General features: G+C 45.5%; 2 protein-coding genes across 2 annotated transcripts in view; one reads left to right on the top strand and one right to left on the bottom strand.

Annotated features, from left to right (window-relative positions):
• The window catches only part of PLCH2 (phospholipase C eta 2), a 308,782-nt gene that overhangs the window by 264,877 nt on the left and 21,013 nt on the right, over positions 1-22,892 (top strand). The window contains exons 13-21 of the mRNA XM_083452318.1: positions 117-209; positions 2,710-2,810; positions 5,167-5,264; positions 5,667-5,849; positions 7,531-7,638; positions 9,743-9,867; positions 13,406-13,490; positions 14,635-14,781; positions 19,418-19,497. Of these exons, the coding sequence (XP_083308444.1) occupies positions 117-209; positions 2,710-2,810; positions 5,167-5,264; positions 5,667-5,849; positions 7,531-7,638; positions 9,743-9,867; positions 13,406-13,490; positions 14,635-14,781; positions 19,418-19,497 (1,020 nt within the window). The remainder of the gene's footprint in view (positions 1-116; positions 210-2,709; positions 2,811-5,166; positions 5,265-5,666; positions 5,850-7,530; positions 7,639-9,742; positions 9,868-13,405; positions 13,491-14,634; positions 14,782-19,417; positions 19,498-22,892) is intronic.
• The window catches only part of LOC310682949 (transcription factor HES-5-like), a 121,361-nt gene continuing 100,143 nt past the window's right edge, over positions 1,675-22,892 (bottom strand). The window contains exon 4 of the mRNA XM_083452304.1: positions 1,675-1,692. The gene's annotated coding sequence lies outside the window, so the exon portion shown is untranslated. The remainder of the gene's footprint in view (positions 1,693-22,892) is intronic.

Here is a 22,892-nt window from a genome sequence, read left to right on the forward strand (position 1 = left end):
GCAAGGATGTTTAAAACAGTGTATTCTGTGTGCATCTGTCAGGCTGTCCACCTGCCTTCCTGTCAGTCCGTCTCGTCATTGACAGTCTTGCATATTGTCCTTCTTTGCTATTGTAGAACAAACATGAGGAGGATGTGGAATCCGGGGAGGATGCTGTCATCAACAAACGCCACAACCGATCGCTGATGGGGAGTTTTTCCAAGCGCAAGGTTATTCATTTATTCATAGGAATAGACACAAATTACCCTGCTTTCCATGCAAAAGCCCAAACATCCAAGCCATTTAAAAATTTAGAACAGAAAGGGGCAACCAGTAAGGGATCACATAGTGAATATGACGTCACAGTGCTGTGCAGCCTGTCATGGTTCTTTAGATTGAAACTGACATGAGACTGATGCACATTCTAAAGTAACACCAATGTGGACCTCAAAAGCTACATTTAAGAGCAGGGCTGTGCTGAGTGTTCCCCCCTCTAAGTTTATTTTTATTTTTATATTTTATTTTTATTTTTTCCAGGGGAGATAAAGTCCTGAGAATCGCTTACATTTTTATGGGAAAGGTTTTGAGGCGCAAATGTTGCCAATTTTTTTGGTGCTGCTGTGGTGCCATTTTTTCCCTTCCCAGAATGCCCCCAGGCAATCAGGGATCACATAAGAAACATGATGGGCTCCCTGTTTGTCCCTTTTGAAATTTGCCCCACATGAAAGCAGGGAAGCTTGGGGGGCAGCTGCATGGAAACATCCAAAGTGGTTGTACAAACTATGACCCTACCGGCAGTGTGGTACCCTATCACTTTAAGTAGCTGTATACAGTGGCGTAGCGTGGGGGGTGCAGGGGGGGCTGGCCGCACCGGGCGCAACATCTGGGGGTTAGGGTTAGGGGGCGCAAATCCACGGGTTAGGGGGCACAAATCCACGGGTTAGGGGGCGCAAATTACTTGCCTTGCCCCGGGTGCTGACAACCCACGCTACGCCACTGGCTGTATATTCCCCCAAATAATCCTGGGAACTGTAGTTTGTTGAAGGCGCTGAGAGATGAGACACCTATCCTCCCCTACAGTTACTAGTAGGGCTGGCCCACTCACGGGGCAAGGTGAGGCAACTGCCTCAGGCAGCAAGATCCACAAGACACCACAGCCTGATGCTGAGCTTTCTTCCCACCCTGTTCCTGATGTAGATATTACCTCAGCTCTTCTTCCCTGGTGGGCAGGGGGGGGGCATTTTGGGAATCCACTTCAGGTGCCGAAATGTCTTGGGCTGGCTCTGATTCCTACAGTTTCCTGGGAGGGTTGAACCACTCTTGGAGAAGAATAGGGTGCTCCTAACAACTCTCAGCAACATTAGCAAACCACAGTTGCCAGGAATCTTTGGAAGCAGTTGGTTAGAGTGTGCTGCCGATAACACCAAGGCTGCAGATTCACTTCCCGTAAGGGACAGCTGCATATTCCTGCATCGCAAGGGGATTTGCACTAGATGATCCTCAGGGCTCTTCCAACTCTATGATTCAAGACTGATCTATGATTCTGTGAAATGCAAATAGGGCCAATGTTAGGTTAATTGTCTCCACAAATACTGTTATTGTTAATGTTATCTGTTGCTCGTTGTTACAGCAGTTTCAGTGTGCACTGTGTTTTAGAGTGTTTCATAAGAAGAAAATACACATCTCTGCCCTAGCCTTTTTCTTTTTCTTTTTCTTTTCCCCAACACAATTTTATATACCAGAACAAAATAGCTCTAAATAGTTTGCACTAAGCCATTCAGTTAAAACACCAATAAAGCTAATTACATGACAACATTTATATTATAAAGTTATTCTTATTCTTATTTTTTTTAAAAAAAATAGATGCACTAAAATCAGATGTCCAAAATCCACACTAAAATTACATGCCTGAATAGGCTTGCTGGAAGAAAAAAATGGGTTTTTAACAGGCTCCGAAAACAATACAGTGCCTTATATCAATGGGCAAAGAGTTTCAACACACCAAAAGATCGATTCTTTGCAAGTTCAAGTTGAACCACAATGTTGCCAGTACGAGTTTGAACTTGCTATCAGAATGTTCTTTCATTCTAATCGAATGCCTTTTATACCTCGCTCCAGTTGTTGACTCATGTTGGCCTAGTAAAACAGAAAGTAGATACCGCAGGCATGAAGCCTGCCTCTTCCCCTGGTGTACACTAGGAGGAAATCGTGCCTTCATCATGCTGCCTTCCAGCTCTCTTACAAATAACAAGTGGAACCTACCACATAATGTTGCAGTGAGGGAGTGCTGCTGTACAGGGTTTGGGACATGCCCATTTCCAGGATACTCCATTCCAACCCCCTCCCTACAACAGCCAGTTGGCATTCCAGGCCCACTGAGCATGCTCAGTCTTCACTGGGTGGCTTTGAGGGTAGGGTGGAGCTCTTCCTCTCAGGGTGCTCTTCCTCCTGAATATTTTTGTACTTCTGCAAACTTTGGGGCTCCCTCAAGCTTTCCAATGCCTTTCTCTTATATATGGTGGTTGCAATATGGCCGTGTAGACAAACGGCACTCGCACTGGAAAGATTCTCTCCCCAAAGCACAGTCTCTCTGAGGAGTTACCTATGGCTTGTGGTATGTTTCCATTTGATAAGATGGGCCTCTGTATCCACACCTGGGCTTGCATGGATATATGCAAATGTCACCTGTGACTTGCTTTAACTCTGGATGTGTCTCCCCAATTGGTGCAGAAAAAAGGAAGCAAACTGAAAAGGGCATCAAGTCTGGAAGAGGGTGAGGATGACCTTGACTGTCAAGGGAACTTAGCCAGAGGCTCGGTACATTATAGCAAGTAAGTGGCGATGCCCTTTCTTTGAACAGATACATGTGCAGAACGACTTTGCCTAAATGGACTGGTTTCTTGATCAAGTCTAACCAGATGGGACAGAGACAGTGAAATGGAATGGGTTTAGGGCGGTGCGTGTGTGTGTGTGTGTGATGTTTGTAGGCCTTGTGACTGCAGATAATTTTTAAAACATACAGACCTATGGGGGAAAAGCTCAAGATTTTCTGAGCCAGAGCTCAAATCTGGAGCATCAAGAGTAAAATATTACTTTCCACATGAGCAAAGAGCATTTAACTCACTACCAGCTAAGCACATCCTCCTCCTGCCATACCTGAAGGGTGGAGGATGGTCTGGAGGAGGCATAGGCAAACTCGGCCCTCCAGATGTTTTGGGACTACAACTCCCATCATTCCTAGCTGATTGGACCAGTGGTCAGGGATGATGGGAATTATAGTCCCAAAACATCTGGAGGGCCGAGTTTGCCTGTGCCTGGTCTGGTCTGGAGAAAAATCTGAAGATGCCTTAAACTGAGTAAGACCATTGGTTCATCTAACTCAGCATTATCCACACTGACTGGCAGGGTTTAAGAAAAGGGTGCTTCCCAGCTCCACCTGGAGATGCTGGACCTGGACTTGGAACCTTCTGCATACACAACCAATGTTCCACCACAGAGCTCCAGAATGCTGCCTTATCCCCAGTCAGACCATTGGTCCATCTAGGTCTCTATTGCTTACACTAGCCTTTCCCAAACTTGGGTCTCCAGCTGTTTTTGGACTACAATTCCCATCACCCCTGACCATTGGTCTTGGTAGCTAGGGATGATGGGAGTTGTAGTCCAGAAACAGCTGGAGACCCAAGTTCGGGAAACCCTGGTTTACACCAACTGTCAGGGGCTTTCCAGTGTTCAGGCAGAGGTCTTTCCCACTCCTAGCCTTACCTGAAGATGCTGGGGGGGGGAGGCGGGCGGGGTTTGAACCTGGGACTTTCTGTATGCAAAGTTGGTGTTTTTGTCACTTGAGCTGCAACCAGATGAAGTATCTGGGCAAGATGGAGTTCCACCATGCTTTTCTTTATTCCAATCTGTGATTAAATCTCCAGAGTCCAGATAATCCACCTACCTACTCACTCAGGGCTGATCCAAGATGTTTTGCTGTCTGTGGTGAAAAACAACATGGGGCCACCTCACCCTGTTCCTCATTCAGAAGCTGACCAGATTGATAGTTGATAGTTGACTCTTACTTCAGCCTTGGTGATGGGACATGGACTTCCACCATCCTGGAGAGCATCAGGCTAACTTAGGCATACACAGCTCTATCCTGCGACACCTCGCCACCATTCCCTTCCCCCAGAATCTGCCAACTACCTCATGTAAGGGCCGGCCCTGAATGTGCTTCATGGCTAGAGATGTGAGAAGGTATTCTTTCTCCTTCTGCCCTGCATTTCTCACACGGAGCACAGTTTCCCTTTTACTGCACTTCATCTCCCACCCAGAACTACATCATTTCTCTTGCTGTCTGCTGTGGAGGAATTATATGAGTGGTTATGCAAGTTACATTGACTGGGATTCAACTTGTGAGTCCCAAGAGTGGAAGCCATGTGCACCCCAAAATTGGCTTGGGGTGTCAAATGGGAGAACTCCTGGAACAGGACGAGGGGGGAATCGATCCATCTAGCAAGCTGCAAATGCTAGCCATGACAGAACAATTGCTTTGTGATGTTAAATTTCCTCCCGTCGCCATTATTTTGTTCCACTCCATTAATTTCAGTGCAAAGGAAACACAACGCAAATGGAGGGCAGGGGGACATAATCAATTACATATCGTTTGCAGATTGAAAGCAACAGCAGCAGCAAATGCTGGACCTAGGGCGAAGGAACGAATATTGGCAATTTCCATTCCTGTTTCTCCAACTTCCCTATCCATGATTGAAGTGGACTGGTTTGTGCAAATGCACACAGATTGCCTCATCTGCAAAACTCCAGACACAGAGTATACCTGGTCATTCCCAGTCAGAGTAGACCATACTGAGCCAGATGAACTGAATTGGTGCATAGTAGCTCTTCAAACACCCATTATGAGCGCCTGCAGTTGAGCGATAGAGCACATGATTTCGTGTGCAGAAAGTCTCAGGTGCTGTTTGGTGCTAAAGTTTAATCAGAACAGCTCAGAGTTGATTTGACAATGACAGCATTTTGTGTTCTATTTCCATGGGTACCTATTGTTTCACCAACTCCCACACACGTTGCCTTCTCCTCCAGTCCTTTGTTTGCTTGTTTCTTGTCGCTGCTGAGGATCTCTGTTCTCTTAATTTCCCAACCCCCCTGGATCGGAAGTGACGAGCGCAATGTGCTTTGTTCCCATAGAACAAACCGACAGAAGAAAACCATGAAATTATCCAGAGCGCTCTCCGACCTGGTAAAATACACTAAATCCGTTGGGATCCATGACGTAGAATCTGAAGGTAGGTGGCCTGCTATAAGGACGAAATAAGAAGGGAAACTGTGGGTAACCTTGCAGGTATACACTGCAGTCCTCTGCACCTTTGTCTAGAAGCAGGGATGGGGAAGAAGGCCTCAGTTTCTGTTCCACTCTGTATTCATCACATGCAGCCCTGTTTCTGTTCTGCTGCAGCTCATCTTCTACCCAAAATTATGTTATTCATCTCTGTCTACTGTGGCAGAATTATGTAACAAGTAGAATTTACATTGTTGTTATATTACTCCACCACATTCATTTTAGTGTAAAGGAAATGCAATGCAAATATGTAGTCCCTTATGATCTGAAAGCAGAAACATCAGTGAATGCCGGTCGTATTTGTTAAATAACTAAAAGAGGCAATGCACTCTCCCCACCTTCGTTCTAGTCTCTTCCAGTTGGCAAGTCTCCTCTTTCAGCGAAACGAAAGCTCACCAGATCCTCCAGCAAAAGCCGGCCCAGTATCTGCGCTTCAACCAACACCAGCTGTCGCGAATCTACCCTTCCTCCTATCGCGTGGACTCCAGTAATTACAACCCTCAGCCCTTCTGGAATGCTGGGTGCCAATTGGGTAAGGAGGAGCCAGAGGCAAGGCTTTGAGGAACGAGGAAGGTAGATGGGAAAGCTGTCAATTGGATGCTGTTTTGCCTACAAAGCCTGCTGTGTTTAAAACAAAGTGGAAACTTGCTTTGAAAAAGCTTATTTTTCCACGGAACCTTCATCCAATTTGTGGGGCCAAAACTTCTCCCGGTGCACTTTTCTTTGTGCGAGTAACACATAAACAGACCTGCATGGTAGCCTTTCTAGGACATGGTCACAAATAGTCACCTGTACTATGCCCCAAAATTTCAGCCAATTGCCATGCAGTTTTCCTTCTGGAAACAAAAACAAAATCGCTTTCGGCATAAAATGACCCTAAGTAAAGGTAAAGGGACCCCTGACCATTAGGTCCAGTCGTGACTGACTCTGGAGTTGCGGCGCTCATCTTGCTTTATTGGCCGAGGGAGCCAGCGTACAGCTTCCAGGTCATGTGGCCAGCATGACAAAGCTGCTTCTGGCGAACCAGAGCAGCGCACGGAAACGCCGTTTACCTTCCCACCGGAGCGGTACCTATTTATCTACTTGCACTTTGATGTGCTTCCAAACTGCTAGGTTGGCAGGAGCAGGGACCGAGCAATGGGAGCTCACTCCGTCATGGGGATTCAAACCACCGACCTTCTGATCGGAAAGTCCCAGGCTCTGCAGTTTGACCCTGGAATGCATTTAATTCTTCCTTTGGGTTGCATTTGCTACCGCAGCTCCACGTTAGCAGATTGGGTAGTAAAACACCCTACAGGCTTTTCATAGACAAATGGTCAGGGAAAAGTTGAGAAATTGGTAAGTTACCTTTGACCAAAAAAAAGTTCTGGATGGAGTTGCACTCCTCTGAAGGAGCAAGTGTGAAGCTTGTGGGTCCTCCTGGATTAATCTTTGTCGCTGGAGGCCCAAGTGGGGTAGTGTGTGCTTTTTGCCAGCTTTGTCTTGTTCACCAACTGCATCCATTCCTGAATAGGAACAGCATGCAGTCCATGTATTTGTAACCTCAAGTCTGGATTACTGTACTGCTCTGCATGTGGGGCAGCCCTTGGGTCTGGTGCAGAATTCCCCCAGATCATAGCCTTCTGCAGGAAAATAGGTCTTAGCATAAAATTACAACATTTCCGCTAAAAATAGGAACCCATTAAAACCTACTTGAACTTGCTTTCATGGGAGGTAATTATTTCCTTGGCAATATTGAATTAAGTACTCCCTGAGTTTATTTCTATATTCACTTGCAATTCTTGCTCTCAGATAAGATGTTAATTTTACCATTGCAGCCAAATTCCAAACTTTATTAATTGGGTGGCCTATCACTCCTTTGCAAATTTGCATGCTTTATCATATTCCGCCTTCTCTGCTTTCTTCTGCCCTTTTCTGTGCAGTGTGCTGATTCAGCTCCATCTCTCAAAAGTGAGAAAAGTAGCTGAATGCTACAGCTCTTCACATCAGGGATATTGCACAAATAATATATATGTATATCTAGATATATTTACTCGCCCTCAATTTTATTTCTTCTGCCTGGATCCGTGGCATCAAGAAGTCTGTCCAGTCACTTTCGCCTTCAAACGTGGCTCTATCTCATTTTGCTCTGACAGCTTTGCTTTTAGAAATGTGTTCTGCAATTTACCACCTCTCTCTCTCTCTCTCTCTCTCCACCCTTCCAAATATTGCAGTTGCTCTAAACTACCAGTCAGAGGGGAGAATGCTTCAGTTGAACCGCGCCAAGTTCAGTGCCAATGGAAACTGTGGCTACGTCCTCAAACCCAAGTGTATGTGTCAAGGTAAGGGGAATGCAGATTTCAGCTTTAACTAATGATGGTACCGTTATTACAAGCGTGCGCTGCAACAAAATGTTGCAGTGCATTTTCACCTTTTAAACAGCAGTGTGCCTGTTCAGGGTTGTAGCTAGTCAACCACACAGTCCCCAAGGAACCCCCCCCCCCCATTTCCTTCCCTACCCCCAGTTTCTCAGCTGACATTTAGCATTCTGTGGCTACAGAGCATATTCAGTTGTCTTTGGACTGTTTGGGTGGGGAGGTATATGAATGATTTTGCATCCAGATTTCCAGAGGGCAATTTATTTCAGCTGCAGCCCATGGCTTCAAGCAGTATAAGATAGCAAGGTGTGTTGAATTTTTCAGCTTTCAAATTCCAAAAATAAGGGGTGCTAAAATGTTGCTACATGACCTGGGAATTCAAAAGGTATTTTGGTTAAATTAATATAATATAGTATTGTTTGGTAAGTATAATGTTTGTAAAATTGCATAGAAATCATCAAAAATGATTGCCAAGTATTTGAAATTACATTATATATTAATATTGCTTATTTATTATGATTATTTTCAGAAGGTAAAATTAAAATTTAGTTTTCCAAAAGCAGTTTATGTGCTTCTTCATCAAACGTAGGCTTACCAAGCTTCATTGTTGTCCAGATTTGATTCCTCACACCAAAGAACGTATTTTTAAGATGCCTCACTGAATAAATTTGCAAAAAAAAAAAGTCTATGTTTAAAGAGAAATGTATATCAAATTTGGAATCTGGAATATATATGTAAAGATTTTAAAGTTTAATTTTATAAAAAAAAAAGATTCCAAAAAGAAATTTGCAAACAGAAAGTTTCACTGTCTGAAATGGCACATCCTAATAAGATAGGAATCTGCTTCTACAGAGTCAGACCATTGATCCCTCTACCTTAGTACTGTCTGCACTGACTGGCAGAGGCTCTTCCGGGTCTCAGACCAGGGCCAATTCCCAGCTCTAGCTGGAGATTCCATGTTCTGAACATGAGACCTCCTGCATGCAATGCAGAAGCCCTAACCCTGAGCTGCAGCCTTCCACAAGGATAAGGAAGGATAAATGTGATTAAATGCCCATGTTCCTAAAGCTAACTAATGGAGTCAGACCATTGGCTCATCTATACCTGTGCAGTTTCCCCTGGCCAGCAACAAATCTCCAAGGTTTTGGGCATGGGACATCCCCCAGTCTAGCTGGGTATGCTAGGAACTGAACCCAGGGGCTTCTGCATGCAGAGCAGATGCTCTACCCTGCAGGCTTTCAAAACCCCTCCAATCCGGATTGTGCTCTGTTCCTCGTTCACACTGAGCCTTTCCTTGCTTATTGGCTCACCTGTGATGGATCTGTGTCTTTCTTTATCTACTTAAGACCTGTTATCTGCTCTCCTGCACATGGCAGCTGAAGCAGGCATTTTGAACAGGGCTGAGCCATTGGCATTGCCTTCACACTGTGCTTCATTGTCTTGGTTGTCTGCAAGCCGCTGGGCTCTGATTAAATTAATGAAATCTTGCTGTCTTGGCTCTGCTGACAAGCCTCTTGTCCTCTCTGCTGCTGCCTGTGTTTCTACAAAACGAGAGATGTGCACTTCTTGTTATCCCTGTATCTCATCACAGGCTTGGAAGAATTAGTCTGTGTCATTAACTTCGAATTTACTGCCTAACAAAGCAGCGTCTTTCTTGCCTTTTGCTGGCCTGTAAACGGCATTTTGTGTTTGTCTGGCTGTAATTTAGTAGCCAATCTGTGATCGCAATAATAAAGACTGATTGATTGACTTTTTCTTTCTCTCCGCTGCCCACTCCCCAGAAGAAGGAATCGTATCTGTTTGATTTTTACATTCTAGACTAACAGCCTCATTTGCAGCAGCACTGCTTGGGAATTCCAGCACAACCCAAACAGATCAATGCCGTTTCAAAATGAGCGCAGCTGGGAGAGCTTCCGTTTGCAGAGTAGACAACGGTCTGGCTCAGTATTAAGGGAGTTTCCTGTGCCAATGGAACGGCATGTCTGGAAGTTGATGCACGTATTGCGCATTTTGCAGACAACTTAGCTCTGCCTTAAACCTCTGCGTATGTTCTGCAAACCTTTCTCAGGGATCTTCAACCCAAATTCTGAAGACCCACTGCTTGGCCAGATGAAGAAGCAGCTCGTGTTACGAATCATCAGCGGGCAGCAGCTTCCCAAGCCCAAGGACTCCATGCTGGGAGACAGAGGAGAGGTATGGACCTGGAGAGAGAGGTGCGGAGAGATCTGGGGAGAGCACAGCGACATCTGCTTGCAACGCAGCCACTGTGTGCTGAGAGCCCTCTGGCAGCAGCTGTCAGAACCAATTGCTGTAGGCAGAATCTTGGTGCCAGTGACTGCCACAGCTCCACTCGCTTTTACAACTTACCTTTACAGTGGTGCCTCGCAAGACGAAATTAATTCGTTCTGCGAGTTTTTTCGTCTTGTGAATTTTTCGTCTTGCGAAGCACGGTTTCCCATAGGAAATGCATTGACGGTTTCCCATAGGAATGCATTGATGGTTTTAAGAAAAAGGCGCAAGACGTTTTCATCTTGCGAAGCAAGCCCATAGGGAAATTCGTCTTGCGAAGCAACTCAAAAAACGAAAAACTCTTTCGTCTTGCGAGTTTTTCGTCTTGCGAGGCATTCGTCTTGCAAGGTACCACTGTACTTAAGCCTAGCCTCCAATACTGCTAAGTTAAGTGGAATTGTTAAGTGGGAAAAGACAATCACAGGTGGCCATGGGCAAGAATTTCAATTCCATTAATAATAATAATAATAATTAATAATAATAATAATAATAATAATAATAATAATAATAATAAATTTTATTTATACCCCACCCTCCCTGGCCAGAGCTGGGCTCTAACACCAGTAAAATTACAATAAAAACATAATAGGGAGGGGAAAAACAACAACAACAAAACAATTTAAAATACAGGTTAAAATGCAATTTAAAATGCAGCCTCATTTTAAAAGTAGCCCATGGATCGAAACCGTAAGGGGAGGAAAAACATAAGGGTCAGACTGAGTCCAGACCAAAGGCCTGGTGGAACAGCTTTGTCTTGCAGGCCCTGCGGAAAGATGTCAAGTCCCGCAGGGCCCTAGTCTCTTGTGACAGAGCGTTCCACCAAGTCGGGGCCAGTACTGAAAAGGCCCTGGCCCTAGTTGAGACTTAAAGGCAAACTTACATAAATGGCACTTTCTGAAACACTGGGGAGAACTTTCTGGTGGTAAGAGCTGTTTGACAGTGGGGTAGACTGCTTCGGAAAGTGGCGGGCTTTCCTTCATTGGAGGTTTCTAGACAGAGGTGGGGTGGCCACTTGTCAGGAATGCTTTAGTTGAGATCCCTGCGTTGCAGAGGATCGGGCCAGATGTCCCTGGAGGTCCCTTCCAACTCTACAGTTCTATGATTCTATGAAACAATGCTCAGACTGAAACACAACCATCCTTCAGAGTTTGCCCTTCTGCTAATTTTGCAGCGCAGTTCTCCAGCCAAGTAAAATGTGCAAACCCACAGAAGAGTAGAGTGTGCATATTAATGCATGTATTAGTGGAAATGATAAACAAAAAATGCATTATATTAGGGGAAATTGCTTTGAAAAGAATGTGTGTGTTATGAGAAATTCACACTGAAACACTGATTTATTTATTTTTGCAAGAACATGTATGTATGTATGTACAGTGGTACCTTGGGTTACATACACTTCAGGTTACAGACTCTGCTAACCCAGAAATAGTACCTCGGGTTAAGAACTTTGCTTCAGGATGAGAACAGAAATCGTGCTCCGGCGGCACGGCAGCAGCGGGAGGCCCCATTAGCTAAAGTGGTGCTTCAGGTTAAGAACAGACCTCCAGAACAACTTAAGTACTTAACCTGAGGTACCACTGTATGTATGTATGTATGTATGTATGTATACTCTCTATGCATACGCATGTGTGTAATGAATTGTTTGCAGAGTTCTTAAAATGGGCTTTTATCTTTGCAGTCCTTTCTGATTACGGGTTTGGACTGGGGCGGAGTGGGGGGTGGATACTTCCTGCGGCCTCCTTTTTTTTTGGTTTTTGGGGACAAATTATGCAACACGTTTCTTCCCCCCTGAGACTAGCAGGTGCTCAGCCTTTTCTCTTTGTGCAAAGAGGGACCGACTTTGCTTTCTTGTCCACAGAGTGCCTTTGGAGAGATGGCTGAGCGCTGCCAAGATGCTCAATCAATGTGGCAGGAGCCCTATTCATGCCACTTCACAGGGAAGAAAAGGGGTTGGGGGGGGGGACGGGTTGGGAAACACCTCCAAAGGAGAGCCAAGTTTAAACCCAGAAACTCAATGTAAATATTTATAAAGCTGCTGGGTTTGTCAGCCAAGATGGATGGGGCTTCATTAGTGCACCTCTTGGTATCTGTTTGCATAGTGTCAAACCCCCAGTACAGGGGTTTTGGGGGGGCAGGGAGGCAGTATTGGCCTTTACACTTTTTCACTGGGTGTAAAGGAGGGAGTCTACATCATGAGTCCTCTCCTCTCCCTCCTCTCTCCGGCTGTTAGTTGGTTTCTCAATAGAAAAGCAACTTCAAGTATCCATTCTGAGAGGGTTGGATGCTTTTGACTTGACACTGGATGCACGATGCTTGAATACAACATACAGGCTCAATGCTGTATTTTCTGAATTTTGATTCCTTCGTGATGTCCACTTCCGTGATAGTTCAGCTGCACATACTTCACATTTATTTAGATCTGGAATGAGGCACGTGTGTGTTTTGCGCTCAGGGTAGGCCTTTCCCCGTTCCCAGGGCACCGCCACAGCTGTGGAACAGGTTTCACTGGGAAGCCTTTATCTGAATTTAGGCTGAAATCAAGACCAAGGCCCCATCTGCATAAATGCATCTAAAGCAGTATCATAAACTGTCATGCCTCCCCCCCCCCCAAATCTTAGGAACTGTAGTTTGTTAAGGGTGCTGAGAGTTGTTAATAACCTTATACGCAACCCTTGTATGTCTTATACGTCTTATACGCAACCCTTGTATGTCTTATACGTAACCCTTGTAACCCTTGCATATGCATTCGTGTTAAACCAATCAGCAGCAAGCACATACGAGGCAATGCTGTAATATTCAATAAAAGGGTCTCTCCGAGATGTGCTCGGGAGATGCCTCCCAGATGACACCTGCTACTCGTCTGTCGCTTATTTCAACCCAACAGAGTCCCCCTCACAGAGCTACAGTTCCCAGAGTGTTTTAGCAATCAATTCCTCTACCCAGGGAACTTTTAAGAATTGTATCTCTGTTGGAACATTATTATTATTTATTCACCCTTCACCCTGAGGGTGTAGGTCTGAGTTTGGATCGCAGCAAATTAAAATTCAGCATTGAAAACTGTTTGTACTTTCTGTGATGTTGTTTTTAATCACAACAAAATAAGGGAGGTGCTTCTTATAATGTTTAGCACCCTTAACAAATGGCAATTTCCAGAATTCTGCGGCAGGAAACCATGGTGGTTTAAAGTAGTATGGTGCTCCTTTAAATATATGGTGCAGCTGGGACCATAGGCTGCAATCGCGACTATGTCTACTCTGAAGTAAGCCCCCCTGAACTCAGGGAAAGACCATAGCTCAGTGGCGCAGAACACTGGATCTCCAATGTCTAGATTGAAACAAGGATTCCAGAGCAGAACATTGAAGTCAAGCTTTTCAGGGTGGCTTGTTCGGTTTTATCCCAGCATTTTGATGGTAATTGCCTACTCTTCTCTCCCTTTTCCCAGATAATAGATCCATTTGTGGAAGTGGAAGTAATCGGATTGCCTGTGGACTGCTGTAAAGAGCAGACAAGAGTCGTGGATGACAATGGTATGGCTTCCTTCTCCTCGCTCTTTTCTCTCCCCTCTGCATGATCCGCGGTCTCTGATATATTCTCAGCGCGTGAGAGCAAAGTTACGCTGAAGTTGCTTGCACCCACGAGGGTGACTGGAAACAAGAATTACTTGTGTGTGTGGTGTGAAGTCACCATTGTGGGATGAGTTTTAATAGGTAGGAGAGGATATGTTGACTGCAGTTTATCTCTCTAGGCACCCACTTGTGGGTTGGATGGTTTTAAAATCCCACCCTTGGCCACAAAAAAATTTAAAAGCCTAGGAATTAGGCTGCAAGCCTTCTTTTGAGCAAGTCCAGCTATGAAGTAAACTGGCTTCCCCCTTCTTACCCCATTTAACAAAGAACCAGGCAATAGCTTGCAAAGTAAATTTAAAAATAAGATTGACTTAGTTCATAATCATGCATTGGTTCACAGCAATGGTAGACGCAAAAACTATGGAGGCAGAATATTTATATTTTCAGTATAACCAGTCTTAGACATGTGTCTGGGACTGAAGAAAGCACAGGGCTCATCTGCCCTTATGTCTGGCCAAACAGAAGGGAGAGGAACAGGAAGAACTATATGCTCAGGGGAGAGGAAATGACATCACACAGAGCCCTCTCTACCAATTGTATTTCTATGGCCGAGTTTCTGCCTATCACCAATACAGCTCTGTGGACACATAGACCCTTCTCGTGCTAACTAGCAAGAATATGCAATTACTAGGTTTGGCTGATAATCTCCCACCATATTTCATATACCATATTTCTCTGAGACGTCAGTTCAGCCCTGTAGCTTTAAGCCAAAACCTAGGGGGGAAAATCCCCCAGTAAAGACCACTTCCTTCCAACAACCACTTCCTGTTATCTTCTCCCTATTGTCAAAAGTGAGATTGTAAGCTCCTTGCAGCAGGGACTAGAGTGTTATGCTTTTAGAAACACATCCTTTTAGAGTTGAGAGAGACCTTAGTAAATGGAAGGCTCTTAGATTGGTCCACAAAGGGCCATAAATCATGGGTGAACTTGCAGCATACACAGGGAAACTATTTCATCCATAGGCCACTGTGAACCAGCTCTCATCCAGGATCCAGCCATAATGAAACTCTCTTGCTGTCCCCCACCTCTTTATTTCCCTTTGCAGGTTTCAATCCAATGTGGGAAGAAACTCTGGTGTTCCCTATTTGCATGCCAGAAATCGCCCTGATTCGGTTCTTGGTGTGGGATCATGACCCTATCGGGAGGGATTTCATCGGACAGAGGACAATATCATTTACAAGCATGATGCCAGGTTACTTGTTTATTTATTTCGTCTATATACCACCTTTTCTTCCAAGGAACTCAAGGTGGTCTACATTTGGTCCTCTCAACAACCCTCTGAGGTAGATTTGGCTGAGAGATTGTGACTGGCCCTACGTCACTTCATGGCTGAATGGGGATTTGAACCCTGGCCTCCCAGGTGCTAGTCCAATACTCTAACCCCTACGCCACACTGGCTCTCCACAGAAGGTGGCAGCTCTTTTCTTCAAGAGAACTGACGAGCCATTTAGTAGATGCTGGTCTATTAGGGCAAGCAGTGCATTGCTTTGCTAACTTCAGCCTGCCCCCACCTGTCTGCCTTTTTGCAATAATTCCAGAGGGTGGTCCTGGCTGTCAGGTGCCTCCTCTTTGGTCTCAGTCTTGTAGTACTCAGCTGGGAGGAAAAGGAAGGGGACCAAAGCAGAAATGGTGGGCTCTGGCTCCACCTACTGTTGGCATCCCTTGCCTTCTACCCCATCAGTCTCAATTAGCACCAGCCATCACCGGAGCCATCGATAGCTGAGGCTCCTCTTTATCCCAGTGGTGTTTATGTGTGTTGCCCAACCCATTCCTCTGCTACAAAGAGTAACCCATCTGAAGGGTTATTCAGAGTCGTGTCTTCCATCCCAAACTCCTTGTATTGGTAGATGCTCCGAAGAAGGTTGGCATCTTCAATGCCTCCATGTGAAAACCAGATCCCAGGGGTTGTATGCAATTGTTAGCCCTCGTCGACGCCAACCTGCTGAAGTTAAATGGACATGACTAACTTGGGTCCACTCATTTCAATGGGGTTTATTCTGGACTTGAGACACAAGCCTGAGAATTTGGCTACTGTGTGGTCGCACAGGAGGCAAGTGATGGAAAGAGGAACGTTATTGGTCCACAGCAGCTCCCATTAAGGTCTGCTTTGGGCAAGTTTCTGGGTCAAGCAGGGGTAGGGAACCTCAGGTTTGGGAAGCCAAACACCATCATCCAAGGCTCTCTGTCTGTTCCTTGGGACTATCTCCAAGACCATGCCCACTGTCCTGGGCACATTCCTCACTGGCCTTGAATGGTAATAGTGCCTTATGCTTGCAGGTGTGTGTGTGTGCCTGTGAACATGTGTAGGCACTACAGATTTTTGTGCATTCTTAGAATATAGCCTACTGTACAAAGATAGATGAAATATACTCAGAGTCACAAAGTGATTTCATGCTCTTTATTCAGCTCATAGTGGTGAGGAGGAATGAATGAAAGTCCCCTCAAAGTATCTGCTTTATATACATTATTTACACAATGGGCTGCACGTGATTGGCTAATTCCGGAATTCTACTGTAAGCCAATCAGGTTGAGGATTCACTTCTATCTGGAGCATGATTGGGTGGTTCCTGCCAACCAATCATACTGCTGCATTGTTCTAGGACCAATCAGACTGCTGCATTCTGAATCCTATTGTTCTAGGACCAATCAGACTGCTGCATTTTGGATCCTATTGTTCTAGGACCAATCAGACTGCTGCAGTTTGGATCCTATTCAACTCAGTACATAACAGTAGAAAAGATCACTTTTCCCCTTGGCCATACCCAGCACTGGCATGCAGCCTTCAGAAAGCTATCCACAAGGGAATGTGGCCCTTGGGCTGAGAAACGCTCCTCCCCTCTGGGGTAAAGAAAAAAGAAAGAAAGAAAGAAAGAAAGAAAGAAAGAAAGAAAGAAAGAAAGAAAATCAGCTCCTTTTGATAAATTGGAATAATCTGGAACAGAGTTAGCTCCAGTACACACCTTCACCTGCCGTATACCTGAATAGCTCCCTGCCTTTTCTTTGAGAGAGGAGGAATTAAAGCCTGGTACTGGAAGATACTGGGAGGGGACTGGCTTCTTTTAAGCCCCCCACCCCAATTATGTGTTTGTGTAATTGTCTGGTTCCTCTCCCTGCCTTCCCTCCCACCCACCACTAATCAGAATGATGGGCACTTTGTGACTTGGTGGTTATATCTGCCAGCTCCTAATTTGTACAACTCCAGCTTGATAGGCGGGATTTCTTAGTCAATGGGGTAAACTTCAAAGCCTTTCATGAAAGAAACCAGGGTCTCTTTCTCTGCTCTCATTTTTGTTGGCCGAGCACCAGTGGCTGCAATTACCGACTATAATGTTAAAGCAGCCTGATGGCTGAGTATCTGCAAAATTCAGAGGCTTTTAACACATTCCCCCCTTCCTTCAAACCCTCACCCATTTCTTCCCCCTCCTCTTCTCCTTTTTTCTGCCTTCCCAATTCAGATAAAAGCACCCTGTGTTGTTGTTCTGATTCCTCCCCCCCCCCTTCTTGTTCTCCATCTTCTTCAAAGCAGAGGAAACTTGGCAAGGGAAAAGTTTTTTTGAGAGAGAGAGAGGAGGAAGGAATCCATCTGGCTTTGAAAAAGGAGAAAAATAAAAGAGAGAATGAATGAGAGACATTTCTGATTATTACATTAATAATTGTTCCCAGCGGAGAAGGGAATCAATTAGGAATTCCAGGATTGACAGCTGCAATAATAAAAGAGGAATAGTGTTATTTGATGACCGGGGTGGGGGTTGGGGTATGGCTCCAAACTCCTGCAAATGGGCCTCTTCCCAGGCAAGCTGTAGGTGGTAGCGAGTTTTTTTAAAGAGCCGAAATAAACATTTGGGTGAGTGGAAGTAGGGTGCAGCAAAAACAGCCCCTCTAAATACTCCGTGCAATTTATGGGCGGGGGCAAGGAAGGACTTTGCTGAAAATACATGAGGCCAGAACTGAAATTCTCCCAGTTTTCTCAGAAAACTCTCTCTGCTTGTTTCAGCCATTGGTTGCACTGGGATCACTCTTGGAGCACTTTGCAGTCCGCCAGTGTCCCCAGTAGGTCTCTGCATTCTGTGTTCCTGATTGTAGGATGGCCAGGAGTAATATTGGAGAATGGCGTGGAGACTTGGACCTTCTGGGTGCAAGGCTACCCATGAAGCAGCCCCTCCTTTGGCAGACCCAAACTGCTTTGCTAACTTATTTCCTTCCTCCTCACTCCCTGTTGGCACCTGACCCTGTGAAGTGTGTGTGTGTGTGTAGCTTATGGGCCCTACTTGGTCTTCTCCTCTTCATATCCCTCACTGAACCCTCAGTTAGAAATAGCAGAGGTGGTGTTCTGAGCCAAGGCTCGAACCCAAAATTTGGAGCAGGGGCTCTTAAAAAAACAACCTTGCTTCAGGTAGGACACGGGCTTTTAATGCCTTTCTATTCTTCTCTGGCTCAGATCCAGATCTGAACCAGAGAAGAATTCCAAGCCCACTCCCTTGATCATTTCATTCTTCCCTGTCCCCCAAAGCCATCACCGCTAGAGCTCCCAGCATGTTTCCTCTTTCCTTAGCTTGTGGCGAGAGAAGCAGAGAAGAGAGTTTTATTTCTCCTTTTCTGCACTCACTCTGGGAAACAGCACACCTGGGGAGACCATAGGAGGTGGAGGGGGGCTAAACGTCTTCTAGCATGCTGTTATCCACTACATCCTGCCAGCTCATCCCTGCTGTTGCTCCCACAGCTGCTGCAGCTTGAAGGCAGGAAAAAGGAAAGGAGGATTATATTGTTGGGGGGGTTGGGGGGCTGATGAGAATGGCTTTTAGGGAAGAGGAGGGAGAGTGAGGATAGGCAGCAGTAATTTTGCTGAGCCTCTTAGGAGAAAAAAATATTGGGGGGGGGGGCGGTTTCATAATTTCTGTTGCTGCCTCTCAGTAGCCTCTTAACGTGCTCCACCCAGGATTTCCCTGACCCCATTACATTATTACAGATTTTCTCTATCTTGCACCTACCACTTCATTGTATTAAGAGGCTGTTTTTAATATTACATGCTTTATAAAGGCTTTAAAGTGAATTAATAAATATTTATGGGCAGAGAAATGCACGCAGGGGACAGCAGGCCCCATTTCACTGATTTTCTCTAGCGCAGGATAAATTCTCTAACTGTTTCTTGGGTTGGGAGCTCACCCACAAAATATTTTTATTTTTTGCTCCCGCTGCAAGTACCAATGCCAGCAAACTGCATATTGACGTTACATTTTGCATCCTCCACAATGACCCCAGACATGGCATTGTTCTGGGGCATTTTGACCAAGGACAGCAGACACCACCCCAACCCAAAAGGTGGAAAAGATTCAGAAAAGATTCTTCAAAGAGGCCTTTCTCTAGGTGTGGGGTGAGGGTGAGAAAGAGAGAGATCCCAGAAACTTTCTTGGGGGGGGGGGATGTCTTCTGAGAAATTTTGGCTCACCTATAGTAATTTCCAGGTAAATCCACAGTGAGTTCCAGAGATCTTTTCCACAGAATCCTCTTCCTACCTTCATTGCTTCCATTGCCTATTTTCCTTCATATTTCTCCAACGGTTTCCCCTGTTTTTCTGGGGTGGGGAGGGGATTCTGATCTCAACTCCCAGTTCTCTGGACTTCTGAGACTTCATAGAATCATAGAGTTGGAAGAGACCCTGGTGGTCATCTAGTCCAACCCTCTACAATGCAGGAATGTGCAACTGTCCCATGTGGGAATTGAACCTGCAAACCTGGCGTTATCAGCACCACTCTCTAACTAACTGTGCTATCCAGGCCCAGGAGGAACTAGCTGGGATGTGTGCTTTACCTACTTCCCTTGCTTTTCAGGCTATCGGCATGTCTACCTGGAAGGCATGGAGGAGGCGTCCATCTTTGTTCACGTAGCTATCAATGAGATATGTGGTAAGGTGAGTAATCACGGGCCTTGAGACGGGGAAATTTGCCCCTTTCCATTGAGGAACATTTGGTAAGATTCTAATTTGGTGACTTGAGAGCTCTTTAAAACCACATTGCTCTACCGCTTTTCTGTGGGACGGGCAGAGCAATGGCAGAAAGGAAAATTTCACATGTTTTGCTAAAATCAGACTTCTCTAAATTGGGGTTGCGTCTTGAACCTCATAGGGAATGCTCTCTGCTAGGAACCACTCCACTGAATTGGGGTGAGAGGTCTCTCGCATGTCCACACGTGTGTGCTCTTGAACATGCTCACCCCTGTGGTCGTAGGGCCACCTACCTGCAGATCAAACCATATACAAGGGTGCAGAATTTGCTTCGAAAAACCACACAATAGGTCAATAGTTATTGTTAAGACTGCAATGTCTTATTTGCATATATGGGTTGTATCCAACTAAGTTTTATTCACAGCAGACCCATGGAAACTAAGGGACCTAAAGGAACCAAGTTTACTGTATGAACCCCTTAGTACAGCAGCTCCACTTGCTACCGGTCTGTTTCCGGGCACAATTCAAAGTGTTGGTTATGGCCTGTAAAGCCCCATAAAGCTTGGGCCCAGGCTATGCAGTGGGAAAGATCATATCTCAGGAGATGCCCTCCTCTCAGTCCTGCTCCCCTCATAGGCATGCTTGGTGGGGACGTGTGACAGGGCCTTCTCGGTGGCTGCTCTCAGACTCTGGAACTCCCTTCCTAGAGAAGTCAGACTGGCTCCCTCCTTTTTTTTCTTCTGCCGGCACATGAAGACTCTTTTATTCCAACAGGCCTTTGGGAACTGGCTGGTTTGTTTTTTTAAGGAAACTGCTTTTAATAGTATTATGCTGTTTTGTTGTCTGCGTTTTAAGAGATTTTTAAAAATTGCTTTAATTCTATTAGAGTTTGATTACTTTTTAACAATTACCTTTTAGGGTTTTTTTAAATCTGCATTGTTTTCATTTGCAAAAGCCGCCTTGGGTCCCAGTCAGCGAAAGAAAGGCAGGATATACTACTGATAAGAATAAATAATAATATTTGTTAATTTTGATGGGTCTGCTCTGAGTAGGACTAATGTTGGAGACAACCCTAGATTTTCAAGGGGGTAGATGAAAAGAAGCGGTAACTAGTTTTCTAGGTAAAGGCAGCGAGCAAGGCAGAATCTCACTCTTGAGCCATCTCCTTTGCCCTGTGCCTGATGCTTTCAATAATTAAGCCTTTTCAGCCACTATGTACCGTTGGTATAGCAGATAGAAAACCAGAGACATGAGTGATTGAGTAGTATTTATAAGCAGAGTTTTTCACATGTCATCTTATGAGCTGGAGGAACCCTCCTCTCCCTCCCCCAAGGGAAGAAGGCTCAGAGCCTGGAGATTGGTGGTGGGATGACGGTGAGCGGTCAGAGGAAGAAGACTGAGAGGAGGAGCTGTTGGAAGCTAAAGAGGTAACAGGGCTTAGTGAGCTGGGAGAGTCTGTGGCAGATAGGAGTCCAGAAGCAGAAGCAGGAGAGGAGGGGGGCCAAGATGCAGAGATGAGTCAGGCTGGAGAGGAAGCCAGGTTGTCTCCCCTGCTCCTGCTGCAACAAGCTTCCCTCATTGCTGGAGTCCCAGGACCAGGAGAGGCATGAAGAGGGAGGAACAGAGATATGCATGCAGGCACAGTCTCAGATTGCTTGCAAACAATCCAGGGAAGGAGGAGACTTAGGCAGCTGTGAGAAGGCAATGACCTTTAGTCTCCATAGCTGCCTCATAGGGGTCAAGACCTACTGAGAAGAGTTCCTGTGCTCATTAGGCCTGACACTCATTGTTTCTTCCACTATGGAGATACCTTAACTTGCTCTGTGTGATTTATTGCTAACCCGCTCCTGTCACCATATCCTAGTAGAACATCTTGATTGGGAGTGCTCATCCCAGCATCCTCAGCAAGAAAAGGGCACATCACCCCCTGTTTTCCTTCATGCTCCTTCTGCTTCGTGTTTTATTGTACACTTTTAATTTTGCGTGGAGACCCCCCAAAATTGATTTCATCCTTGTCAATCGCTTAGAAGCCATTTTGGCAAGCGAGCGGTATGTAAACGAGCAGATGATGATTCCCTTTGAGGAGAAGGTCCCAGGGCTGCAAACAAGGCTGGGGATTCAGTCCAAGCTTCCTCACAAGCAATGGATTCCTATAGCCAGAGCAGGTGAGGGGCAGCCACCAGATTCATCACCAGAAAACAAAACAAAGGGGTGTCCCAGTAAAGTTTTACCGCTCCTCTGTGAATGTGACCATTATCTGAAGGGCTGTCACATGGAAGATACGGAACAAGCTTGTTTCTTGCTGCTGCAGAGGGTAGGACCCCGAGCCAGTGGATTCCAGTTGCAAGAAAGCAAATTCTGACTAAAGGTTAGGAAGAACTTTTGGACAGTAAAAGCTGTCCGAAATGGAACAGGCTCCCTCAGAAGGAGGCGAACTCTGCTTTCCTGGAGGTATTTAAACAGAGGTTAGGTGCTCACCTGTCAGGGAATCTTTAGCTGTGATTCCTGCATTGCAGAAGGTTGCATGGTGGCTAGATCTTTCCCCTCTCCTCTCCCACATACAACCCTAGAATTCGCTTGGACCATAACTTATGGAATATGCTTCCATAAAATATGGTGATAGTGGACAACCAGCGAGCTTCCAGATGTTGTTGGATTCCCAATTCCCTTTAAATTTTGGATTCCCCCCCCTACATCCCTCTTCATTAAAATCTCTCAAGGCTGCATGCTATGAAAATAATTCCAGTCAGCGTCTCACCACCACCGCAACAGCAAATGTATAAAATCCTACAAAATCAAAACAGCAGAAGCAGGAATTCAATGGAACTTCCATGTGTGTGGGCAATATACCAGATGTTGGAAAGGGAGAAACAACTGGGGAATGCCCTCCATGTTCCACTTGTGAGCTTCCCAGAGGCATCCTGCTGGCCACTTTTGAAAGCAGGATACTTGAGAAGATAGGTCTTTTTTGTCTACCTCGACAAGGCTCTTCATAATGTTTCTACATCAGTATGTTGTGTTGTGGGTCTGGGGTTCTATAGCTTATTGAAACAGGGGTCTTATCTGCATCAAGATCCTGATTCAACTCATTGCCACCCCTGCTTGCCCTGGATATTTTTGAAAGAAAAACCTTGCACTGTGTAATTAATGTAATGTGTAGTTCGGCCCTGTCTTAGCTGTCCCTCTGCCCATCTCTTTGACGCATTCGGCCTCGCTTGAAAAAGCATCTCACACTTCGAAACTAACTAATTAAAGACTGGGAGGTAGATAGAGGGGACAGGAATGAGATGGTGGGAGGGGGGAGAGAAAAATATACCTCCTCTCCAAAATGCAGCTTCTCAACCGTGCTGCTGTTGTTGCAT

This window comes from Podarcis tiliguerta, assembly GCF_965153285.1.
Source record: "Podarcis tiliguerta genome assembly, chromosome: 8".
NCBI classification, from domain to species: Eukaryota; Metazoa; Chordata; class Lepidosauria; order Squamata; family Lacertidae; genus Podarcis; species Podarcis tiliguerta.